Genomic DNA, 23,431 nt, shown 5'->3' with positions numbered 1-23,431 from the left:
GATCTACCATCTTGCACTGCTAGCTTTCATCTTAAAAACCTGGAAGTAGTTTTGAGCTTTTTAAGGTAAAGAATTTTTTCCAAAAGAAACTCCCTAATATTAAGATAATGTGAAAATAAAATCCATATCACAAGTTGCAACCACTGGCAACCTAAAGAACAAACAATCCACTCTGCATTGACCGAAGGACAAGCACTTCCAAAACAAGGGATGGAAAAAATTATATATGCTATTTAAGTAGAAAGGTGCGTGGGCATGTGAATGGAAAGAGGTGTTGAAGAGACAATCAAACATCCAGCCAGCACAGCGAGGTCCCGTTCCCTTCTTGGAGACATCTTAGAAAATCTGTAATCACTCTCAGGCAGACACAGAGGTATTTTCCTGAAATCAGAGCACTCAGACTGGTTAGGAGAGTGTGCATTTTGCCCTTGCTCGTGCACTTCGTGCTTTTGGAGCTGGTTTTGCAGTGACAACATGAGGCCTTCTGGAAGAGGCAGAAGGAAAGTCTGGGATACTTGACATTGTAGTTCAAGATGTGCCAAATGACATGAGCAGTCTGTGCTTGCTGTGATGAGAAGAACAAGGTAACCTACCCCACGCTTGGAAATGTCATTGTGGGTCAGCTCAGCCACTTTGGGAGTACTTCTCCTGCTGTCAGCTGGTGGCCAAGAGGGCACCAACAACATACTTAACAAACCTGACACTTCCCAACACCCTGCCTAGTCCTTTTTGGACTAGAAAAACTTTGAGAAGTCCAAGTGTGCTGACACAGAGCAGCTGAACCAATCATAGTTTCAAATATGAGCATTTATTAAAATCAAGCACTTGTATGTAGCTCCAGGTGCCCTGTTTTACTCCTCATCAGTGGAGAGGAGAATTGCCTTGCCCTGCCCAGAGTTTTCAGCAATGAGCAACGTTTTGTAAATAAGTGATTAAATGTTTCTTAGACCAGATTCCAACCTGCTTTTTGGGAAGAGGAAAATTAAATATTCCTAATTGTAGGCAACTGTACCACGCACCCCCCCATCAATCTGTCAGATACAGGGCAGTCAGGCACTCCCCAGGCAAGGTAATGTGAGAAAGCACTAAAATATGGGCTAACTTTGGGCATAAAAGAGCAGGATTGCAAAGCAAGGAAGATAACTGCAATCTGAAATGCAGGGAGGACTAACCTGTGCAAACAGGTGCAAACAGAACAAACAGTCCTGTGCAACTGGCACACAACACAAAGGAAAAAAATAGAAATTAATACACTTTTGTGTAGGCAGAATAAAACAACGACAGTCTATATAGTAGCAAGGTAATCCCATCACCTGATAGCCACCAGCTGAGTGACATATGTCTAATAACAGTCCTGAAGAACAAGTGGGTACAAGTCACACATTTCAGAAATGGTTGGAAAACAGGGAGTTTAGTCCTTCCCTAATGATTATTGCCCTTTTTTGGGTTTGACTTTTTTTTCAAAAGAAACAACTTTTCAATATGTTATTTCAACACATACATATAAAGGTTCATGAGATGGTACTGAAATTTGAGGGAAAAGCAAGTCCCTGTGAAGGCAGCCAAGCCAGCAGAGAACAACACAGTTTCGTGCTACCTCTTTAGAAATAGAATTTACAGGTCTGCAACCTGCCCACAAAGGTCTGGGATCACGTAATTAAGATCAAAGTCTTGCCAAACTTTATTTCAAAGATCAGACTATGCACATCTCCGAAAGGTGTGTACAAACAATTTAAACCATTTTCATAGTAGCAGCTTCCAAGCGAGGAGCAGCACTCAGCAGTCAGTATTTTCCTTGTGATTATGACTGATTGTCTTAAGAGAAAAGGATTTTGTTTTCAGTGTATTGTTTTAATCATGATGTTACTGAACTGTTCACTACCCTAATAATTTAATTTTCTTATTGGATACATTTTGGTCTCTGCGTCCAGGTTTCTGCTCTGTAAAGAATCATTTTGCAATCCATTCCATAAATCACATCAGGTCTGTATTTAAACTAGCTTTGTTTCTCTCCTCAGCTCTTCCACACAAGTGTTTTAAGATGGTCGGGAACCCTTTTCCCAAGTTGCCCATTTATTCACAGCCACTCCTGGGCATCATCTGTCATCAGCTGAGGTGTCTCACACCCACCTGCACTTCTCCTGCCCCAGCACATACTTTAAGTAACCACATCATCATGCAGCCTTCACCCTGGGCACCAGGATGCACAGGGACAGGACAGACCTCACGTGTGTCTGCTCATACAGACATGGTAGATGTGGCAGCACATCCAGGCTGTCCTGCAAGCACCATCACCATGTGGGCATGGCCCTACAGCCTGACTCACAGCCTGGCTTTATGGGGCACACTTAAGCAGTTACCTTTCATGTAAAATCCAGAAAAAAAAATCAGGCTTGAGGAAGAAATTAGGCTCAATGGCCATGGACCCACATTTCTTATTTTCTAGGAAAGCCTGGGCAGATTCTATGTATCTATAGGAAAGCTTATGTCCATGTTTGCCAGAAGTTTCTCCCCACAGAAGGTGCAGGAGCCCAGCTACAAGCACATCACTTTTCTGCTGAGAAAAGGATGCCCTTGGTGAGACAGGCTTCCTAATGGACACAAAGCTTACCCTCAGGTCTCCTGACTCATTAAAGCTCTATCCTCCTCCTTCAAGCCCAACAGAGGGATTAGAGTCAAGAAGATATTAAGGTACCAAATCCCAGTCTGCTCTAACTCTTCAAGGCACATTCCTGACCAGGAGCCATCCTGTGACAAGGCTGCTCAGAGCACAGGGAGAACAGCCCTGTGCTGTGTCACTTCTCCCTTCCTCCACCTCTCCTGCTTTTCCAAGTGTGCACCATTTTCCCAATAAGTAGGGAGCACTAATAGCTTAAAATTGGCCTATGTACTGAGGGGGACTTCTCCAAGAGTAGGGAAAGCAAATGGGATGCAATTCAAAATGTTGTAGGATGAGTGTTCCTTGCATGACACATGTGCAAGCTCCACTTCAGGTTTTTGCTCCTTATAGTGATGTTCCCAGTCAGCACAAACCCTCTTTTTTCCAGTATCAGCCATTTGACACAGGGATTGTATCAATTTGCTCATTTAGCAAAAGGAGTAATGTGGAATGCTTGTCAGTGTTTTATGAACGTGGACTCTCCCCCTTGTGCTTACAGCCTGAAGTTAAACAAGAACAACTGATGCCAGCTGTAGTCTACAGTACAGTGCAAGAGACAAAGTATAAAGGAGAATTTTCTTTATTTTTAAATATTAGTAACACTGCACAAAACAAAAAAAGTGGTACTTAAGTGACAGAAAACCAGTACTCAGCCTTATTCCATATTAACCATAATTTAAATACAGAGTTCATGGCTGTTTATATGTTTGCATAAGGTTACATTGGGTAATGTAAGCATTTGAAGCTAAACTATGCAGATACCAGAGACACCAGAATTTATTATATCAAAGCATGCTAGAATGCAGACTTGATCTTTCTGTTTAGCTTCCTCCTTACACCATGATGTGCATTTCTACATCTTTTAAATGTTATGAGCGAGTTTGTCCAGGAATAGTGGACTTTCAATATTGCCAGGTTTAAGTCTGTTACAACAAGAACATATTGGCAAGTGGGAGACAAAAGAAGCAAAACAAAACCATAAGCTGCTAACTCCTACCTGGAGGTTAAAAAGAGGAGGCAACATACTGACAAGAAACATGCAGGTGAATGCTTAAGGCAACGGAAGGGCTCTGTACAAACTAAAAGGTTAAGAGAAGCAATGTGTCATGCACATGAGACAAGTATGGGAAGCAAGGAAGTCATCTTGCCAGCAAATACATACTTCTTTTAAATTGAAGACATTTTGTCAAGCTAAAAAAAATTAGTCCTGCAACAAACTGATGCAAAATGCTTTCATACATGAAGGTGTAAGTTTTTGCAGAAACAACTTGGTAAAATCTTATACAGATGCTGAAAAAAATGTTTGTTATCTAAAACCTACTCAGCAGAAACAAGGAGTGGTTTTAAAGTAGCACTTAGGTCATTTGTCTCTAGGTTCTGAAGATAACCTTTTAAAATAAGGAATGATTTCACTAAATGATTCATCAGGATGCATCAGGGAAATCAGGGGAGTGCTTACAGGAGACCATCATTACACTAAGTTTCTTAAAATCAGAGAATATAACTTCATGATACAATTTAAAATGAAGGAATATTTTAATGGCAGGGAAAAACCTTTGCTGCCTAGCTCGGGAAAAAGTAAAAACCACCATAAAAGTAACTTAATAAGCTTGCATGAATTACCCTACAAGAGCTCATGTCTCAATCCCATCCCTACTGGCAAGAGCAAATAGGTCTCTTCTTTCAACAGGCCTGATGTAGATGCCAGAGTTACCAAACAGGCATTTGTACAACTCTTTCTATCCTACAAGACAAATAAACAAACACTAGACTAGAGTCGTTTTAGTCCCAGGGAAGGAAGAGGTAAGAAATTCTAATCTTCAAACATAACACACTTCTAACCAAGATCAGCCTCCTTCGAATTCCCTAACCTGACTGGCAAAAAAGCCACTTCGTGAAACTAAAAAGAGTAACATAGTGCAATTTTAGTACAGTTTTAAACATGAGTCACTTCCTTGCTAGCAGTGTGAACAATCAAAAAATATACACAAAAGAGGTGTGCTCATATGTAACATCAAGTTGTTGTTATTATTATAAAGGTACTGGCATAGCAGAGAAGTCCATTTTAGTAACTCCCTTTGGTTGACTTCTTCTTCTTCTGTTCCTCTCTCTGCTTCTGCTTCCTCCTCTTGCTGACTTCTTTGTGTCCTGAGGAAACATGGCTTGTCAAACACTTTTAACAGCATTCATGGATTTTTCCTTCTAGCAAAAGCACACATTCTCTGAATGGTTTAAGGAATCTTAAATAAAAATTCTGACTTTTTAATGCTTAAAAATATACATATATGTATATTATCACTTCCACTATACCCCCAGTTCTACTATATCCCTTACATAGGATAGAAAGAAAACATGGTTGATCTTTGACGTTTGAAAAGGTCTGGAGACCTTTCAGACTTCAAAGACATTCAGGAAAAGCTTCAAAATTAGAGCACATGCAAAACTAGAATAATTTTCAAAACAGAAGCAATAAATAAGACTTATACAGCAGGAGCTATTTAAGTACTGGCATTTCCTGCTCACAGTAGCCAGCATCACCAAGGTATTTGCATTTCCATTATAAGACCAGGGAATGCCAAGAATCCTGAGGAAATCAAAAGGTGCTCAGTGTTTACCAATATGCATTTTTCTGTGCAGGTCATCAGCCTGCTCATGCTTAACTATGCACCACAGGTTATATTCTACTTCATCTCCAGTGGTGCATGGAAGCATTAAGTTCAAGCAACAATTATTTGCTACAGGGTCATTAGGCACAAACTTCCAGCCATGTGATCATCATCCCAATGTTTTTCTTTCCCCTTCACAACCATGCATGAGCCAGTTCTTGCTCTGCATCATCACACCCTTTCCTCCAAACTTACAACCAGATTCATCTTGCAAGCAGATTTGCAGGGAGAGTGACCTGTGCAGAACCGACACCACAGCCACCCAAGTGCACTTGAAAATCTAAATTCCAAGTCAGCCAACATTTCCCTCATGTAACCATTCTGTGATGCCTTGAGATAGCTGGAGGAATCCCTTAGCTCAGTGCTCTGGCACTGTGAACCAGCACAGCCCAGTGATGGGGAGCAGCGCAGAGCAGCTGCGAGGCAGAGTGGGGAGTCCAGGGCACAGCCCAGGATGGGAATAGCTCTGCCTCTCTGGAAAGCTTTTCCTTCTCCCCATTCTGTCTGCCAGCAGGCAGAGATGACCCTGAGGAAGCCATGGCACCTGATTCTCCATCAATTTAGCACCAGCAGCAGCATTAAGATGGGAAAAGGAAGTGGTGGGAGGTCAGAGGAGTAGGAAGCCACACTGTGGCTGGAGTTTGCTCCTGATCAGAGCTCCTCCCAAGCACAAGTAGGGTTGTGCTCAGGGCAGAACTGCAGCTCTTCAGTTTACTTTTAAGACTTGGAGAGAACCATGAGAGTCTTTGGAGAAAAAGAAAATCACTGAAGACATTATCAAAAGTGGGTGTGTTAGAGGGAAGAGACTCCCTTGCAGCAAAGGGAAGTTGTTCCTGGGTTATCACTCGAGCTCCAATGCTGTATCAACAGCATGACTTCATCTATTGCAACCATCTGAGTCAAGAAGCAAGATATTTATTTAGAAATTGTGCCATGAGCAATTAGCCAGTGCAAAGTTAGAGTGGAAACCAGTTTTACTGTATAAGGAAGAGAAAAATTGGCTGTGCTTGGCAGAACTGCAGATGATGCTGTGTTTTGCCTGCACCCTGAGCTACAACCTTGTCCCCACAGACACTGCATGAGCATCCCCTAAGAACTCCATCCATAAAGTTTACTTCAATGTCAGCCTCTCAGTCACCTATACATTGCCCAAAAGAGGATCCCTTGGCATTTCATTTACTGCTGTAAGGCACATGTGCCAGAAGGGCTTGAGCATCTCTTTGCTTTCCCACAGAGGCCAATGGAGGCATAAGAGACATGCTGACTCCTCAGAATCAGTCATCCAAGGGCTGTTATTCCAAGGGTTCTTCCCTTTACTGGAGGGAAAAACATGATGATATCAGGTGATCAGAACTAGTTCATGTAATAACTATGAAACATTAACACAGATATTTGGGAAAGGATCATTAAACCCTAACAGATTATTAGCTTCATAATTTTTTCATTTTCCATTCTCAAAACACTGTCAGTATTTCTAAATGCTTCCACATCCAGGCATGATTGGTTTTGATACTGCTATTTTATACCATTATAATTTCCTTTTTTTTTTCCTAACAGTCCATTTTCTTCAACTGTTTGAGATATTAAAAGCAATTCTAGCAACTCTTCCATAAAAACACCGTGAATCAATGTAAATTATGGCTTAAAATGAATAGCACATAATTCATTGTCTTATAAGTGAAACAACTGAAATGTTTAAACAATGTGGTATGAAGATATTCAGGCATTTGACAACACAATCTCCTACCAGCCTCCAGAATGATAAGGGTGAAAAGTTGAAATCTTTCAAGTGTTATCACTGACACACAGAAACAGATTGGCCAAAATAGGAGATAAGGCACAAATACAGAATATTCCTCAAGAGAAAGCTGCCAGGTCTTTTCTGTTTCAAGCCTGCTGTGATAAATAATTTCACTCACAACCATTTCCTTTTCTACCCCCACCTAAGAAGAAAGAATAGGTCAAACTTTGCTGGTCTGTTAGCTCCAGTGATGCTAGGCTGGGTGATAACAGCCAAAAACCTGATCCAAACGTGGGAAGCAGCTCCTAACAAACATAAAAATTGCACACTAAAGGTGTAACCCTTTGGTGCTTGTTTCACTTGAATACTGCAACCAGCACTAATTAAAAGCATATTTAGCTGCTTTGGTTGCAAGACTAGAGAATAAAATCTGGATTAGAAAGAAGCAGCCCCATCACTGTGTGATGAGTTTGCAGTGAACCTGTGTCCTGGTGAGTCGCCAGCATCACAAAGTGGCCATAGAAACTTTCTGTAGTTAGCACTTGGCTGAATGGGCTTCATCCAAACAGTTCTGGCCTTGGAGAAAGGCTTTTCAAATTTCCACCCCTAGAAGTGACTGTTTGCCATCTGAACTCTACAAATGCATTCCAGGGTAGAGGGAGAGAAAAGGTGGCTGAGAGCTTACCCTAGCTTCAGCTTTAGGAAACCAGGTCGACTCCAATGCTGATGGCTATCACCCTAGCTTGGTATATTCTTGCTTTTGTCAGCTGACAGGAGAAGTGACAGATGAAGCAAGTATTTGCACAGGTTGGAATTTCACCTGATTTACAAGCTGGATAATTTCTGCCTAAAACAAACAGCATATCCTGAACTGCTCTTTCCATTTCATCCCCTTTTACCTCCCGAAGAACCATAAAGAGCAGAGAAGCTACTCCAGCTTTCACAAAGCTGCTGAAGGCTGAAACCAATTTCTAGCAATGCTTAGCAGCAACTCTCTCAACCACTCATCAAGGACCAAAAGAAATTGGGAAACCTCTCTGCTGTGTCCCACATTGGCTTTCTCTGCCAATCTGCACCTCCCAAAGTCACAGGTTTGTTCAGGCACTGACTATGACACTTGTCACGTTCTTGGACAGCAGCTCCAAGGGAGATGCATCCAGCAGCTGATCCAAAAGGACAAGGGTCCTGGGGAAAACACTCCCACCCAAACCATTTGTGATATCCTACTTCTTCCTTCCTCACCTGACATTTGCCTGCTCTATCAAGATGCAAAGTGCAGTAGAGGGTCTGCTCCACCTTCCTTCTGCCAGCACAGGCAGGGCGTAGGAGTTGGCAGAAGGAAACAAAATGTTCAGGCACACCCAGCAATCAGTGTGCAGCACTTCCCTACCCACATCAGTCAGTAGTAAAGGCCATGGCCTGATTTTTAAAGATCCCCTGCAAAGGTGAAGACTTTGAAGGAGTCTTCTTCCACCTTCAGGCTCGGAAGCACTGAGATTGGAGGTGGGAAGGACTGATGCTTTCTGCTCAAGTCCCAGGGAAAATGGTTTTCAAGATCTACTAACCTTTTCCTAAGACTGTGGCCATTCTTTTGCCCTCCAGTATGTACACAGGGCTTTAGCAGGGCACGTGCAAGCTGGGTTCTGTGGTGTGCTAATTTTCTATTCTTAGAAACATCTCTCTAGTTAAAACAATAAATTGCTATTTCAAAGGTAGCTTGGGGTTAGTGCTGAGATGCAGCCACCATCTGTTATTCTAGACTGACCACACTTGCATATGGCATTTTAAAAATTCACCCAAGATCACAGCCTGGGTATAATTTCATGCATGTGACTCAGTTAACAACTACAGCTTTACACTACACTTTCCCATTCCCTCCTTTCCCCTGCCCAACACACCATGACTTGATGTACTAATTCTCTTACTGTATCCACAGCTCCTGCCCATGCCAGAAAGCATCACAGAGAGCACTTGCCTTTGCATAAAGACCTGAGGTGACAAAACATCCCACCCTGTCTTGGTATGCCTCTCCACTGTTTAATTATTCACACTGTTAAATCCAAGGGGTGAGTTCTCCGGTTTCACTGGCCAACCCAGTGATGTAATCAAACTTTGATGTTTTAGGGGATAGAATACCTGCACTAACTTACTGGGGCCTTCCTTCACGTTTGCTCACCATACAATTTTCATTACAAATTCTGCCTAGAATTGCTACAAGAACATACCAAGCCAGATATAACCTGCTTGCCTGCTATTAATTAAAGTAATAACTTTACTAAGTAAATTCCAAGGTTTTACTCCCACATGGCAAGCAAAAGCTAGCAAGGCTCTGCAGTCTTGGAAGCCCTTCCATGTAGAACCCAGCCACCTCCTATGGGAAGCAAATGGGTAACCGGATGCTCTCCTAATAACAGCCAAAAAAATCATGCATGAGGGCAGCTCTGGCTAAGCCAAGGAGCAACCTGCAAGTTTCCAAATCCACCAGTAAACTGCCCACCCACTGCCCCCACAGGAGAATTCAGCTGTTACCCTGTCCCACCTCACAGAGTTACAGCCAGGGGATGTGGAATAAAGAGAGAGTGAACTCCCTCCCATCACTGCACCGCCAGCATTCCTTATGTATTAGATTTCCATGGAAAACTGTGGCTGTGCTTTCCTTTCTCTCTCTACTGCATGCCCAAATACAAGTATGTGAGAGAATTCTAAGGTAATTACTTTGGATAACCAAGCACGTTGATTTTACTAGTTAGTAAAGTGTAATACAGGAAAGCCTGTGTTGGTAAAAAGAACAGAGACCATGTTAAAGATGTAATAAAGTACAAATAGCTTGTCTCTCTAGCAGAGGAATCCATGCCAGGAAAGGATCAAGATTAGTTAAGCTAGTTCTTCTAAGTGGTTTCCTTTTCAGGGATACCAGTGGGTGAAAATGGAGCAAAAATTAATGGTGTGAGGTTTGGGTTAATACAAGCTATTTCATTAACAGGGAAGAGCAAACCTTGCAATATTATCTTCCAAAGAATGATGTTTTGTATCATGGATTTTCCAGTATTTTAACAATGAAACATTTCAACCGTTCTTGCTAGATAAAGGTCAAAACTCTCAAATCCAGAGAAGTTTTTTAGAGGTAGTTACCACTACATCTACCATTGATGGCTGCAACCCCCAGGTCTCTGCTGGCATTAATACCTCTTTGACAGGGCATGGACAGCACCAGTCAGCAATACACCACACAGTCAGGAAGCACATTCCTTGCAGTATCTGATTTCTTATTTAAAAACTTTTTGTTTGGAGCTAGAGACCTCTGAGATATTCAGTGACTTCAGAGTACAAGAGATGAAGTTTTATTCTAAAAGGCTATTATGAAACCAGGAACATTATGAGACACAGAGCAACTACTACTAAAAAGCGAAGTGTCATTATTAGATGGTGAATCAAATTAAAATCTAATTTTTTTATTAAATACCCACTGTAATGACTGGAAACCCTGACTAAGGAGAGGATTTATCTCACCTCTGGATACAGCTGCCAGCCTAAACAAGTTGGCCAGCCTTTCTGCTTGGATGCTAGAGAGAGATGACCACTTCCAGAGGGATGTCCACCACATAGCCAAGATTAAACCCATTCCCTTTTCCTTCCTTTAAATTTGCTACAGACTTACAAATTTAAACCCAAACACTCCCATGCTTAGATCTGTGAAAAGAAAACCATTTCACTGCAGGTGAATCATTAACAGATGAGGATGTGTCTGAGATGCTCTCACTGGGACAATGTCTAAAGCTCCTGCACAGTCTCACTACCAAGGTCCACGTGCCAGCAGTGGCAAAACCATGGGATTCAAGTTGGAACAGTGCCCAGAACTTAACCATTCTCCACTGAACTGAGTGGGCTTTGGATGAAGGTGGAAAAAGCCACTGTTCTTTCCCAACACTGGCCCACGTATGCACAGCAGCTTTTTGCAGTGATCAATAAGAAGCCAAGCAGGAGCAAGTAAGAGTTCTCCGTAATTCCAGAGCTGCACAGGTGAAGCTGCTTGCTGAACACCCATGAAAGGGGAGTTACTGGCCAGGACTCGTGCACCACCTTCCCAAGGAGGGATTAAGACACTCACATAGGTTTTTATGACTGACTCAACCAGACCTTCATCAGCCCTGTCCATTAGAGGACAAAATATTTAAAGCAACAGTAAAATCTTAGTCTTACTGCAGTCAAGTTTTTATCTTGAATTTTTTATGGCAATTCACAGTCTACTGGTAAAAGAGAGGATTTTGTGATTGCACAAATGCTTCTAGAAAGTCACCTTAATTGCAAACTTGTGCGTCTTGGAGCATAAATAGATTCACAGCAAAAAGTCCTAAGCAATCTTAAAAATTGCTCCAAAAATTGCAAGGTGCGTGTCAAACTCAGGTGCTCTTTGGAACATTACAAAGCATTGCTATGGCTGCAGAGAATCACAGGTTTCCAAAGGCAGAGGCAAGGTTTTATTGTGCTGGCTAGAGACACAGGAGACAAAACTTGTACCCCTTGAGTTGGAGATTTCATAACCAGAGGTGATTTGTTTTTTAAAAAAATAGAAGATTCAACTTGGCCATCCCTAAAGAGACCAAACTTCAGCAACTGATCAGGAAGACATTTATCTGAATGGTTCTATTTTTTCAAGCTGCCATCCCATAAGGTATATTTAGGTCTTCCATATAGAAGACTTCCATATAGTGTTAGATTTAAGGGCTCACAAACACAGAAGTTAGTACAGCACTGGGAGTATGTGAGTTTTGGGATAGAGTTTTTCATGCTCTGTGTTTACCCTGAGGAGCCTCATACACTCACACTTCCCAGCACTTCACCTAACTCAACACTACTGAGAAGATCCCTTGGTTTGGGCATCCAAGCAGAAAGGCATCTTCATGTTTCAGACAAACCTGTCCTGGCAGTCCTGGATGATCTTTGAGCACAGGTCCAAATTAAACCAAGTAGTAATGAGGACTTCATTGTCCAAGATAGCCTCTGGACTATGTTGCCAAAACATTAGAGAGGAAGTCTATCAAAGGACTAATTATTTCTAAAAATAACTGGGACAATCACAGAATTTCTGCATTCACCTGAATGGTCTCAGTCTTCTCTATTAGTATGTAGGTGCCTAAAATTGCAGCTTCCAGAAATAATATCAAGTTGCTGAACTTCACCTTCAGCAAGGAAGCCAAGCTCAATTTAAATAAATGAATGTGCAAAGTATTGTGAGTAGCTAAACTCTAAAAGGCCTTCACTTTTAAGAACAAAAAGGCACTTCAGCAGCATAACAATATTTGCCCTGGATACTTGAGTGTCCCATTTGTGAATCTAGACTGAATTGAAGAGCAGAACTAATGCAGGACAAAGGCACACAAGCTGTGTTTATTATCTGCTGAGGAGCTCACGTTAAGTCAACACACAGCAACAAACTCTTCCCTGAGCTTTTTGTTCTGGCTTTTGACTAGCTGGTGGACTCTTTTCTGCACATTTCTCATCAACATGCTTGTTGTGCACACCTGATAAATAAAAAGGGGTCTCGAAGCTGCTTGTAACCCGGCTTCTGTCTTGTTCTTCCAGCTCATCACTATTGTAATGCAGGCCATATCTGGGGGAACTGGCAGGCTTGTAAGACTTCAGCAGACGAGGGTTGGTCGACTGGAAAGGCAGAGCTTGTTGTCCTCTCCTTCTGCACTCCTCAGCAAAGGCTTCTTCATCTACCTCACCTGAAAGAGCAAGAAAAGTGAGTTGCACCCAATATGCTTAAGTTTAGCCTGAAAAAAACCCTCAATATCAGGCTGGAAATTGTTTTTTTGAAAACTAGTGCTTTGATTGTGATTAGCTCACAGATTTATCCTGTTTATCTGCTAATCAGGGAGTGTCAGGAACAGAAACCTCCAGCAAAGGCCTCTCACCCCACTGAAGTCACCTAAAGCCAGCCAGATATGATAACTCTGATATAATATGATAACTCTGGGGCCACTGTTTCCTTTTTCACAAGAGTTAGGGTGAGCATGCCAAACACATGGCCCTGCACAATGTGTTTCTGTCCTGTGCAAAGCACGTCTCATCACACTTCACTTGGACTGTCTGCCTAAGAAGGGTTGGCCCTGCTCAGGGAAAAACCATAGGGAAAGGAGGGAGAAATATTGGCTACAGGGATGGTGGGAAATAAAGCCAGTGTGAGTTCAAAGGGGCTGGATGTTGAACATCCACAGCTGGAAGGATGGCAGAGGAGAGTGAAGGATCATATGAAGATGGAAAATTGGGATGAATGTGTATGAGGTTGAGATGTAAACACAGTCCAGGGAGCAACACATGACAAAGGCAAATAAATGCAATGGAAATAAAACCCCAATGTTTGACAAAATTAATAGGACAGATATGGTACTCCAGTCATACTCATGCTGTTTTGCAGATGACTCTTTCCTTTGTTGCAGAAACCATAAGAGTACCAATGCTGCAAAGTAGAGAAATCAGCTACCATAACACAATTTTAAAAACCCAGCAAAACCACACATTGAAAAGCAAACAGTAAGATAACAAATAAAAAAGCCAACCAAAGACATTCAACCAGGAAAATAAGATTAAAAAAAAAAAAAATGAGAAGAAAGGTGTGTACCACATTTGTCTCTTAAAGGCTTTTTAAAGTTTCATTAATTCAATTACTTAAGTACTTTTAATAGAGCTGATGAAACACAGCGTCATTTTACTTGCATCAAAAGTGGTGTGTCACACTCTGGAAGTTTTTCCTGGGATGTGCCCGGCATCAGCTGCTTAGGGAGGGGTGTGTGCTCTCAGCTAATGGATGTGCTCTTAGTTCATGGCTGGAAAATGCTTTGAAGATGGAAAAATCCCCACGTCTGCAGTAATGAACAAGAGCAGTAATACCCACTTCACTGGGTGCACCAAATCACCACCACTGTCCAACAACACAGGTTGCATTGTCTTTACCTTGTAATCCTACATGGGGAGATGCTTCTGAAGGCATGAGGAAAAGGAGGCAAGGTATGTTTAAAAAGTCATTTCACAGTGCAATGCAGCACCTGAGGCTTTAGGGAAGGACTGGAGAGATGTGCCTGGTGCCACACTGCAGTGTTTGAGCACCTGGTGTGCATGGGTACTATGCAGAGGGCCCATTCCTCCACCCTATCCTCCCCCACACACACCACTCACAATTTTTTTACACTGGAGTCTTCTGCACTTCTGAAGGCAGAAGCAAACAAGACAAAACCACAGGTGATGGGAACACCAAGGGTTTCCACATTTAGACACCACCTGCCTGCACCCAACCAAGGCAAAACTCCTGGGGTGAGGTTCTCCCTGCAGTAGGAAAGGGCTGGTGGGACAGCAGCACGGAGTGCTCCAGCTCCAAGAGGCAGTGGGCAATGAAAAGCTCAGAAAACACCAGCTGCAGAACTGCTGGCATTTCCTATAAGTTGCTACAGGATTTTACACACGCTGAAAACAGCACTGAAGTATGGCTCAGCCTGATGACACCAGGTCTATATGAACATGAAGCCTACAAAAATGCCAAGAGTTAAAAAAAAAAGCACACAGGAAACCCATACAAACCAGTTGTACAAACAAAAAACAGTCAAGAGAATTCACTTCTTAACAAATTAGTTCAGCAGAATTAGAGATCCCTCCCTTGGAAGTACAAAGTGCCTGGGTTTCTTTCTTATGTGTCAGGTTCTGCTTGATGCATGTTTAAAACTTATATTGGCAAACAGATGCAGGAAGGAGAAATGTGCTGAGGCATTCTCAAAGCTGTGTGTGTGTCTGCAATCATTAAAACACCCCAGTCAGGCACACAAACACTAACACAGCTGGAGTATTAAATCAGATGCTCTACACACACCCCAATAAATAACCAACTACACTAGAGAGCAATCCAACACCTTTGGTCTAATTCAGCTGGTGTGAAAGGCACCATTTAGCACTAGAAGAATTCAAAGCCTCCTTGCTCCTCTCTGGTGACACACCTGCAGCATCACTTCATGCTGGTACCTCTTGCACCCCCTTGCATCCTTCATCTGCTGCTTGCAGTGAAGGCTCCTACAAAGCTGAGCTGTGACACCAGCCCCACACCACCAAGCACCCAACAAAGTTGCAAAAAGATCTTCCAGCAAGCACATACTGCTTGAGTCCAACTTCAAATATATAAATGCAAAAGACTTTCCATACTCCCAACTTTCCAATTCAATCAACTGCAATCTAGAAGAAGAGGCAGAAGAGCTTGTCCTGCACAGCTCTTACACTGAAAAATGCCAGGACCTGCATGGCACACAGCTCTTGTGAGATCTGGGACAAGGCCTTTCAACTATGCCACTTTTTCCCTGTGAAAAGTCACCATACACCTCTCCAAGGCCTTGCCTAGAGTGTTCTCCAACTGCAGCTCTTCTGCAAGTGGTCCAAAGCAAGGACCACACACCTTCCTCCAGCAGGTTTTCATAGTTCAATTGCTCCAACAAAAATGATGAATCAACTAAAAAAAAAAACAAACCCACAAACAACTCTTGTAATTCTTCTATTTCCTTCAAAAATGATCCCAAAAAAGTGCTTGCACTGCACCATCATATCTGCTGAACATGCTGCACTAGCCCAGTGAGCCCAGGAAAGCCCTGGCTGTGCCTGGTGCTGCTGGTGTGCTGCCTGCCCTCCCAGTGCCAGAGCCAGTGCCAGTGCCAGTGCCAGTGCCAGTGCCAGGCTGACAGGACTGGGCAGCTCCTGCTTGGGCTCTATCTGTGCAACACAGCTGCAACTGAAGCACAAGGAAAGGGCACATGGCTGAGGGTGGGTATCAGTATGAAATGCTTAGAGAACATCTGCTGAGATAAAAATGGTGAAGAGGCCTTTTGCAAGCTTGTTCTTACCCACTGTTTGTCCCAAAAGAAGAAATCTCTGCTAAAACCTAGAGCACAACTTCTCAGTATTCATAGAATATGCCAAGCTGGAAGGGACCCACCAGGATCAGTAAGTCCAACCCTTGTCCCTGTGTAGGGGACCCCCCAGATCACACCATGGGCCTGAGAGTGTCATCCAAATGCTTCTTGAACTCAGGCAGGCTTGGTGCTGTGACCACTTCCCTGGGGAGATTGCCCCATTGCTCAACTGCCCTCTGGGTGAAAAACCTTTTCCTAATATCTAACCTAAACCTCCCCTGATTCACCTTCCTACCATTTCCCCAAGTCCTGTCTTTGGTCACAGGACTGAAGAAATTAGTGCCAGTCCCATCTTCCCGTGAGGAAGCCATAAACTGCAATGAGGTCACCCCTCAGCCTCCTTTTCTCCAAACTGAACAATCCAGCTGAGGGAACCAGCATCCCTGTGGAAATTTGTGTTAAACCTCTCCTCATAAGCTCCCTACCTTTCTGTAAGTGACAGCTTTGCTAAGCTGAGCTGACCTGTCTTCTAGTGCAAGAAAATTCCCTCTCAAGCTGCCAGCAGCACTACACTGCTGTATGAAAGCAGAGGCAGCCCCAGCGGGGCTGTATCTGGGGGCCACAAAACATAATACAGTGTCAGCTGAAGTAAAATGCTTTATTAATTTTGGTTAGATTATGAAGTCACCCAGTTTTCCTCCAAAAGAAGGATTTGTGCTTCCTACTTCTAGGCTGCCCATGCCTGCCCCTCCTTGTCCTTCATCCCGTGGCAGAGCCCTGGGGGAATACAGAGCTGATGCCCACCAATATGGACACAGCTCATGTTGCAGCTGAATCATAGAATCATAGAAGGGTTTGGGTTGGGAGGGACCTTTAGAGGTCATTTAGTCCAACACCCTGCAATAATCAGGGACATCTTCATTTAGGTCACGTTGCTTCGAGCCCTATCTACCTAACCTGGAACGTTTCCAGAGATGGGCACCTACCACCTCTCTGGGCAACCTGTTCAAGTGTTGCACCACACTCATTGTAAATAACTTCTTCCTTATACCTAAATCTGAATCCACTCTCTTTTAGTTAGAAACCATTATGCCTTGTCCTATGGCTCCAGGCCCTACTAAGAAGTCTGTCTCCATCATTTTATAAGCTCCCTTTAAGTACTGAAAAGATTAAATCCATTTTGATCGTTTAGAGTAATTCAGTTTTCCATGTCCCCCAAAGTTAAGGCAGTTTCAGTTCAAGAAATAGACTCCAAAAATATCCAAACTTCTTCCACTGACTTACAGGAGAGCAAGCACCACAAATGTTATGGTATTTAACATCATGTCAGCTGTGACTCAAATATTGAATCAACTGTAGTGCTGTGCACCACATAAGCCATCAGATTTTTCCTCTGATCATCTGTCTTTAGCACACCTTGCAAAGTAAAAATTAAGGTGTAATTGGCATCAACAATTTTTTCTTGTTCTACATATTTGAATATATTAGACACATCCAAGGCAGGCTCTGGATAAAGCTAAGCTCTAGTAGTTGCAAATACGAGACTTGAAAATAACTTACTCTGGGCAAGGTCCAGGACACAGGGCATCACCACCAAAAAAATGTGTAAACATTTCTGGAGTTTTGTCAACAGTGATGTTTGCCCTGGCAAAGTCTTCTAGTTGGAGGGAGGAAGGGCTCCATAGCTGAGTTCAGAGCTGGAATATTCACTTGAGAAACAACTTTCAGGGTGCTCTGGCTTCAAATAGCCCCACAGCTCCCTTCCTGCCATCTTCTGCACCTCCAAGCCAGCACCCACATGAGAGCCCAGGCAGCCACACTGTGAACCTGAGCAGGGGACTGACCCAGGTTAAAAATAACACTCTTTTTGCAAGCTTATTTTTAACTCAGTGCCTGGATCCAGCTCATCGTGCAGCCACCCCAGCTGGGGCAGGGAAAGGGACAATTATCCGGGGGCTATTGGAGTCAGCATCCAAATTACAGCCTGATGTAAAAGGGCTTATTCTACCAATGCCAATACTAATTAAAAACCTTGCAGTTATTTCACTTGACAAACCAGTCTGGACAAGTTACTTTTCTAAGGGTTAATTCTGAAAATTAGGGTTTAAGCATTACTACTAACATTTAAAAACAGTAATTAAAAGTTCAGTGTTCTGCTGCACCAGGTCCTCCCAAACAAAAAGCAGGTTCTGGGGAAAGAAAAAATCAAACACAAGATGCAGCATCCTAAAAAGCTGTGCTGGGACCAAAATCTGCCTTCTGCTCCAAGCAAGAAGAGCTGAAAAATAATTTCTGATAGCTAAGTGCTGCTATATGAAAAGGGAAAATATGGATCCTTCCACCTGTAATTAACCAGTAGAGGGCAATATTGCCTACGGTTGCCTACAACAGGGCAACATTATCAGAAAACTCACTGCCAACTTGTATTTTGTCAGCAATGCGTGGATTTTACATCTCTATGGCAAACTGCAAGTTCAGTTTTTGGACTAGGTGGGTGCTTTGGGGGAGCAACCAGCTACTCCAGGGGGGTCTATGTGTGTTTCTGCAAAATACTTAGAAGGCACAGATATAAAAACAACCAAGGCAGAGGACATTCTGGGTGAGGTGGGATAGAGAACCCATGAAGCACTTTATGAAAGAGCAGCCCTGCATGAGCCAGCATTATTATTTTGTGTTACATTTCAGCAGTAACCATGTATGTCCTGGAACTGAATTCCCACCAGGGATCAGCAGTAATTAATGGCAAGATAGTAATTAACAGGAATAGGCCAAGCAAACCTGGGTAAACATCCTGAGGATATAAAACCACTGATTTGCATTTACCATGTCACTTCCCATGCAAGAGGAAGCTGAGTCTCCGTGGTTCCCGCACAGCTGCCCTACTGCTATTTTCCTACACACCTAACCAAAAAAATACATATAATCAGGATTTCCCCTTGTATTAAGAAACCAAAAGTAGGTGCACCGGTTTGCTCAGTCCAGAGGAAGATTTCCTCGAGGCTGTGAGCAACACTCAGCCCTTCTTGAATGACTGCCAGCAAAGTGTCTTACTACTACTTTGAGACTTTGAAGTGAAGAGGCCATGTACCTTCCGCAGCTCAGAGCAGGATTGCTGCCTCCAGAGAGGGCTCAATTACAAGTCTGATGTTAGTCTGAGCTCCTATCAGTGGTGACTAACAACAAAACAAGAGTGCTAAAGAAAAAAGCTTTGCTTGACTTTTTTTTTCTTTCTCTTATTACAAGGGTTTGGAATTTACCCTGCACCTAGGGCAGGCACTGGAGTTTCTGGTGACTCAACTGCATGTGCTGGGACCGGGGAGACTGAGCTGAGTCTGAAGGAGCTACTCAAACAGAAAGAGAAGAAATGACCATTTAAATACATTTCTCTCAGGTCAAGAGCACTGCGGTCTTTGAAATGTGTTGATAAGGTTTTTGTACTGATGAACTTTTCTGCTGTTACATAAGCTCTGCTGTTAATATTTACCTCAGCAGAAGATGCCCAGGTTCTTCTGGCACTCAAGTCCAACATCTTTGAGCAGTCTCATACTTGAGAGGAGACCATTGGAGCTCAGAACTTATTTAATGGAAATAACCTCTCTACAGGCCTGGATTACCCTGGGCTGAAAAAATCCTGAAAATTAAGTGGTTCTTTTGTTTCTTCTCTTAAAAGCTCCATATCCAATATATTATAGCACAGAGAAAACATCAGGAGACCAAACAACTCTACTAATAAACACATAAGTGGTCTAATCTAGGGGACCAAAACTGAAAGTTGTTTTCAGAAGCTTGCCAAATCACTATAGTTTTTTTCTAGTTTCTGTTACAAGCAAGGGATGCTCCCAAAATACCAAGACCAGGGTATTTTCCAAAACCACATGGGCACACACACATATACACACCCTTCCCCTGAAATTGTAGGCAACATGCTCAGCCAAGAAAATACTCTCTCATCATTACTGGAGGCTATGTTGAGCAAGTTCTTCTGATTAATTGTTCTGAAACTTGTTTCTAAATGCCAGGAAATACTAATACTGCAATGCTTAGCAGCAGGAGTTACAAAAGTCACTTTCAGGCTGTGCTCTCTTGGGTTTGTCAGACTTGACAGAAACTAAAATTTGCATCAAGTCCTCTTTGCAAAATATCACTGATTTTGACAGTGACAGCCTTTTCAAAAATTTTCTCTTGCTATTTGACACAATGCTTATTAGAAAAAGCAGACATTTTAAAAGCTACTGGTAAAAATATGCAAGTAGCCTCAAAAACCGAAAGCGCCTGAAATCACTCAGAAACCATCCGGGGAATCCCGGAGCAGCTGCCCCATCTGCACCACTGCTGCTAAAGGCAGAGATTTTTGTAAACCCCGAGGGGATTTTATTTCAACACTGCAGTTCATTGGCTGAAGCAAAGGATGAAAGACGACATTTTGAGTTGTCTCACACACATCAGTGCCTTTCCCCACTTACTGGCTTACATGCCATTTTCCTTCTGGCGCAACCACCCACCCCTCAATGCCACTGTTGGAGTTAAAGAAAGAGGAGGAGGAGATTCAGGGCTTGCTGTGGTGACAGTTGTAGTTCCTGCACTGGGTCTCCCTGCTACAACTCAAACCCTCTGATTAAGTTTGTAACTTCAGGGATTTGAGCCAGGCTGTCCCAGGCCAGGACCAGCACTGCTATCACCTCTGCCATGGGAAATGGGCATTTCCTGTTAGGGGGAGAACAAGTCCACAAGTGGCCTGAGATCGCAGGGAAGGTGGGGGTGAAATCCCTAAGAAGAGATGGGGGAAAAATTAAGGGCATGGGATTTGGGAAAAAAGGGCAGAGACTGGTGGAGCGATTCTTCAAGTGCTATTTCTGTCCTGAGAGAGCCATGGCTGCAGCACGTCCAGTATCCAGGAAAGGGCAGGGCTCAATACTTTCTGCTCACACATAGCAATCCTCTGCCCTTCTGGCTTTAGAAGCTGGCAATGGGCTCGTTCCTTTTATTTTTGCCCTCGTATCCAGCTGCTCCGGTGCCAGCTCTGCTGTTCCTACCCATCCCATCCCCCTGTGGCACAGGGCTGGGGCAGGGAAAGCCCCATGCTGGGGCTGCTCACCCTCCCTGCCCTGCAGCAGCTCTCTTAGGAAGCTCAGCCTCTGGATTTGCTTTTTTTTTTTTTTTTATATAGCCATTTGTATTTTACATACCAGCCCCATACACGCCTAAATACCCCAGTATATTCAGCCCAGCATGTGCCAACATGAATCCTGCAATCCCAGCACATTGAGCTGCTCAAAACAGCAACGTTTCACCACAAAGAGACCCAGGTCTGCAACAAATTGGGAAAAAGAAATGAGCTCACACCATACACAACTGCAACAGCCTTGCAAAGGGGTGCTTTGAAAGGAGAGGTCATCCTATTGTTGGCCTGAGAAGCTACATGGGGATCTATGACTAAAGCCTCTGTTGAGTGGCACCACATCTCTGCAGCCTGATGTAAAGACAGGAGAGTTGCTGAGAGCTTGGGTTCACCTTCTTGCTCCCAAAACTTTTATGATAGAATGGTTTGGGTTAGAAAGTACCTTAAACATCATCTTGTTCCAACCCCCCTGCTATGGACAGGGTCATCTCCCACTAGACCAAGTTGCTCAAAGCCCCAAACTTACATCTCAGGAGAGCTTTAAAAGCCCAGTGGATGGTCCGAGATTAAATTTGAGGCCAGAGAGAAAGAAGTGCAGGCTGAGCACACACAGCCTTCTGCAGTAACTTTGCTTCTATCAAAGCCTGTACAGATTACATGAACTGCTTTCATCTTAAAGATCTAGGATGTAGAAAATGCAAATGGCAGGAGATAACGAATCCCTACGTTTGCAGCAAGCAGAGAGATGACCCCATTTGCATGCTGCCATTCAAAGTGAATTTTATTAAATTTAGAAGACTTTATCACATGGGGGTCCTTTATTCATTGCTGCATGAATTTTGAAAGGCAGCAAAGAGCGAGGAATGAGCTTTGCAGCTTGACACATATAAATACAACTTAGCAAGATTTCAAGCTCAGAGTTTGAACAAATGGACCTGATTTTTAAACAGCAAATGCCATTACTTACAAGATGATGCTATCTACACTTATCAGGGTCATGTCAGATCCTTACCAGTTTCCTTCCAGTAGCACTTTATGCCACTCTGTTGCAGTGCTGTTGGCCAGAATCCCTGAAAAAGCTGAAGCAGGGGGTCCTACTCTTGGGGCTTCTCTCCAACAAACTCCCTACACAACCTGAAGGTGAGATGGTGCTCAGATCACTGGAACAGACTCCTTCTCTTACACGGCCCCTCTTTGTCCAGAATTGGTATCACTGGCATCAAAATTCTCATTTGAGTTCAATATTTGGAGCTTTTTTCATCTCACCTACAATTCAACCTCAGGCAATAATCACAGGAAGCCTCGCAGCTCGGGTTTCTTTTTGAAACTGCACTTTGAAGTACAAAACAAAATCTTATTGAGAAAAAAAAATTAAAAACTTAAAATATGAAATAAAATGAAATAAAAATAAACCACGATGCAACTAGGTGCAACCCAGCCTGGACCTCTGCCACATAACCAGACACGAGGCACTTTCCATCAGCATTTCCTCTCTCCTTGTGCCTGACTGATCCCCACACACTTTCAAACCTTTCACACTTGTGCTCCAGAACCTCCCAGTACCAGATGAAATGGCCCCTTTGCTGCCCTGAGAGACAAGACTGATTCTTGCCTTCAGGACTTAGCACCACCAGGCCCACCAAAATTGGCTTGTAATTAGAAAATTCCATGCAGCAAGCAGACAAAGTGCTCTTCTGCTTTCACAATCAACAGATCTTCATAACACTTAATGAGTTAAAATATCAAGACATTTTACATTTTCATGTGGCCCTCACAAAAAGAAGCATCTCCAGACTAGTTCTAAGCAAGTCCTAATTTGCAAATTTTAGTAGTTATGTATTTTCCCATTATCAGCTTTAAACTGTTCTTCAAAACCTTAATGTACAGTAAATCCAGATTACCATAAGAGAACAAAATTACATATAAAGCAAAAAGCTATGCTGTTAAATTTAAGAAAAGAATCTCATGAGTGACTTCAAAAAAACGTGATGAATGACTTCCCCAGCTGTTTTGTCAACACTTCCATAGTAATTTGGCAAAAGCACAAAATCACCAAGTTTATATTTTCATCAAATGGATATTAGTGCTGCTGAAATCTCACAGACACAGGACAGTAAGAGTAAGCTCCATGTTTTATACTGTATTGCCCACACTCAGCTTGTAAGCTCCCATCTTTTCAGGTTAGTAATTTGAAGAATATTCTCCCTTCAACCCTGAGCCAGTAATACCACACAAGGGGTTTCACACAGTAATTATAAAAAAGAGAGATCTCTTCCCTAATTATACCCCACAATGTGTTCATTCCTCATCCATTCCTATGTTACTAGGAAAAGAAAATCCCAACTCCAAGTGCCTACA

General features: G+C 42.9%; 1 protein-coding gene across 2 annotated transcripts in view; it reads right to left on the bottom strand.

The window, feature by feature from the left end:
- Window positions 1-3,233: 3,233 nt before the first annotated feature.
- DNAJB6 (DnaJ heat shock protein family (Hsp40) member B6) overlaps window positions 3,234-23,431 on the bottom strand; it is a 49,654-nt gene continuing 29,456 nt past the window's right edge. Inside the window, exons 8-9 of one of the 2 annotated variants that reach the window (XM_071734750.1) lie at window positions 12,589-12,795; window positions 3,234-4,807 (exon numbers count right to left, since the gene is read on the bottom strand). In XM_071734750.1, the coding sequence (XP_071590851.1) occupies window positions 4,725-4,807; window positions 12,589-12,795 (290 nt within the window). In that variant the 3' untranslated portion in view covers window positions 3,234-4,724. Of the gene's footprint in view, window positions 4,808-12,427; window positions 12,796-23,431 lie in introns of those variants that run through there. The other variant, XM_071734749.1, reaches the window with a different exon arrangement.

Source organism: Heliangelus exortis, chromosome 2, assembly GCF_036169615.1.
Source record: "Heliangelus exortis chromosome 2, bHelExo1.hap1, whole genome shotgun sequence".
Lineage (NCBI taxonomy): Eukaryota > Metazoa > Chordata > Aves > Apodiformes > Trochilidae > Heliangelus > Heliangelus exortis.
This window is presented reverse-complemented; position numbering and strand designations above follow the sequence as displayed.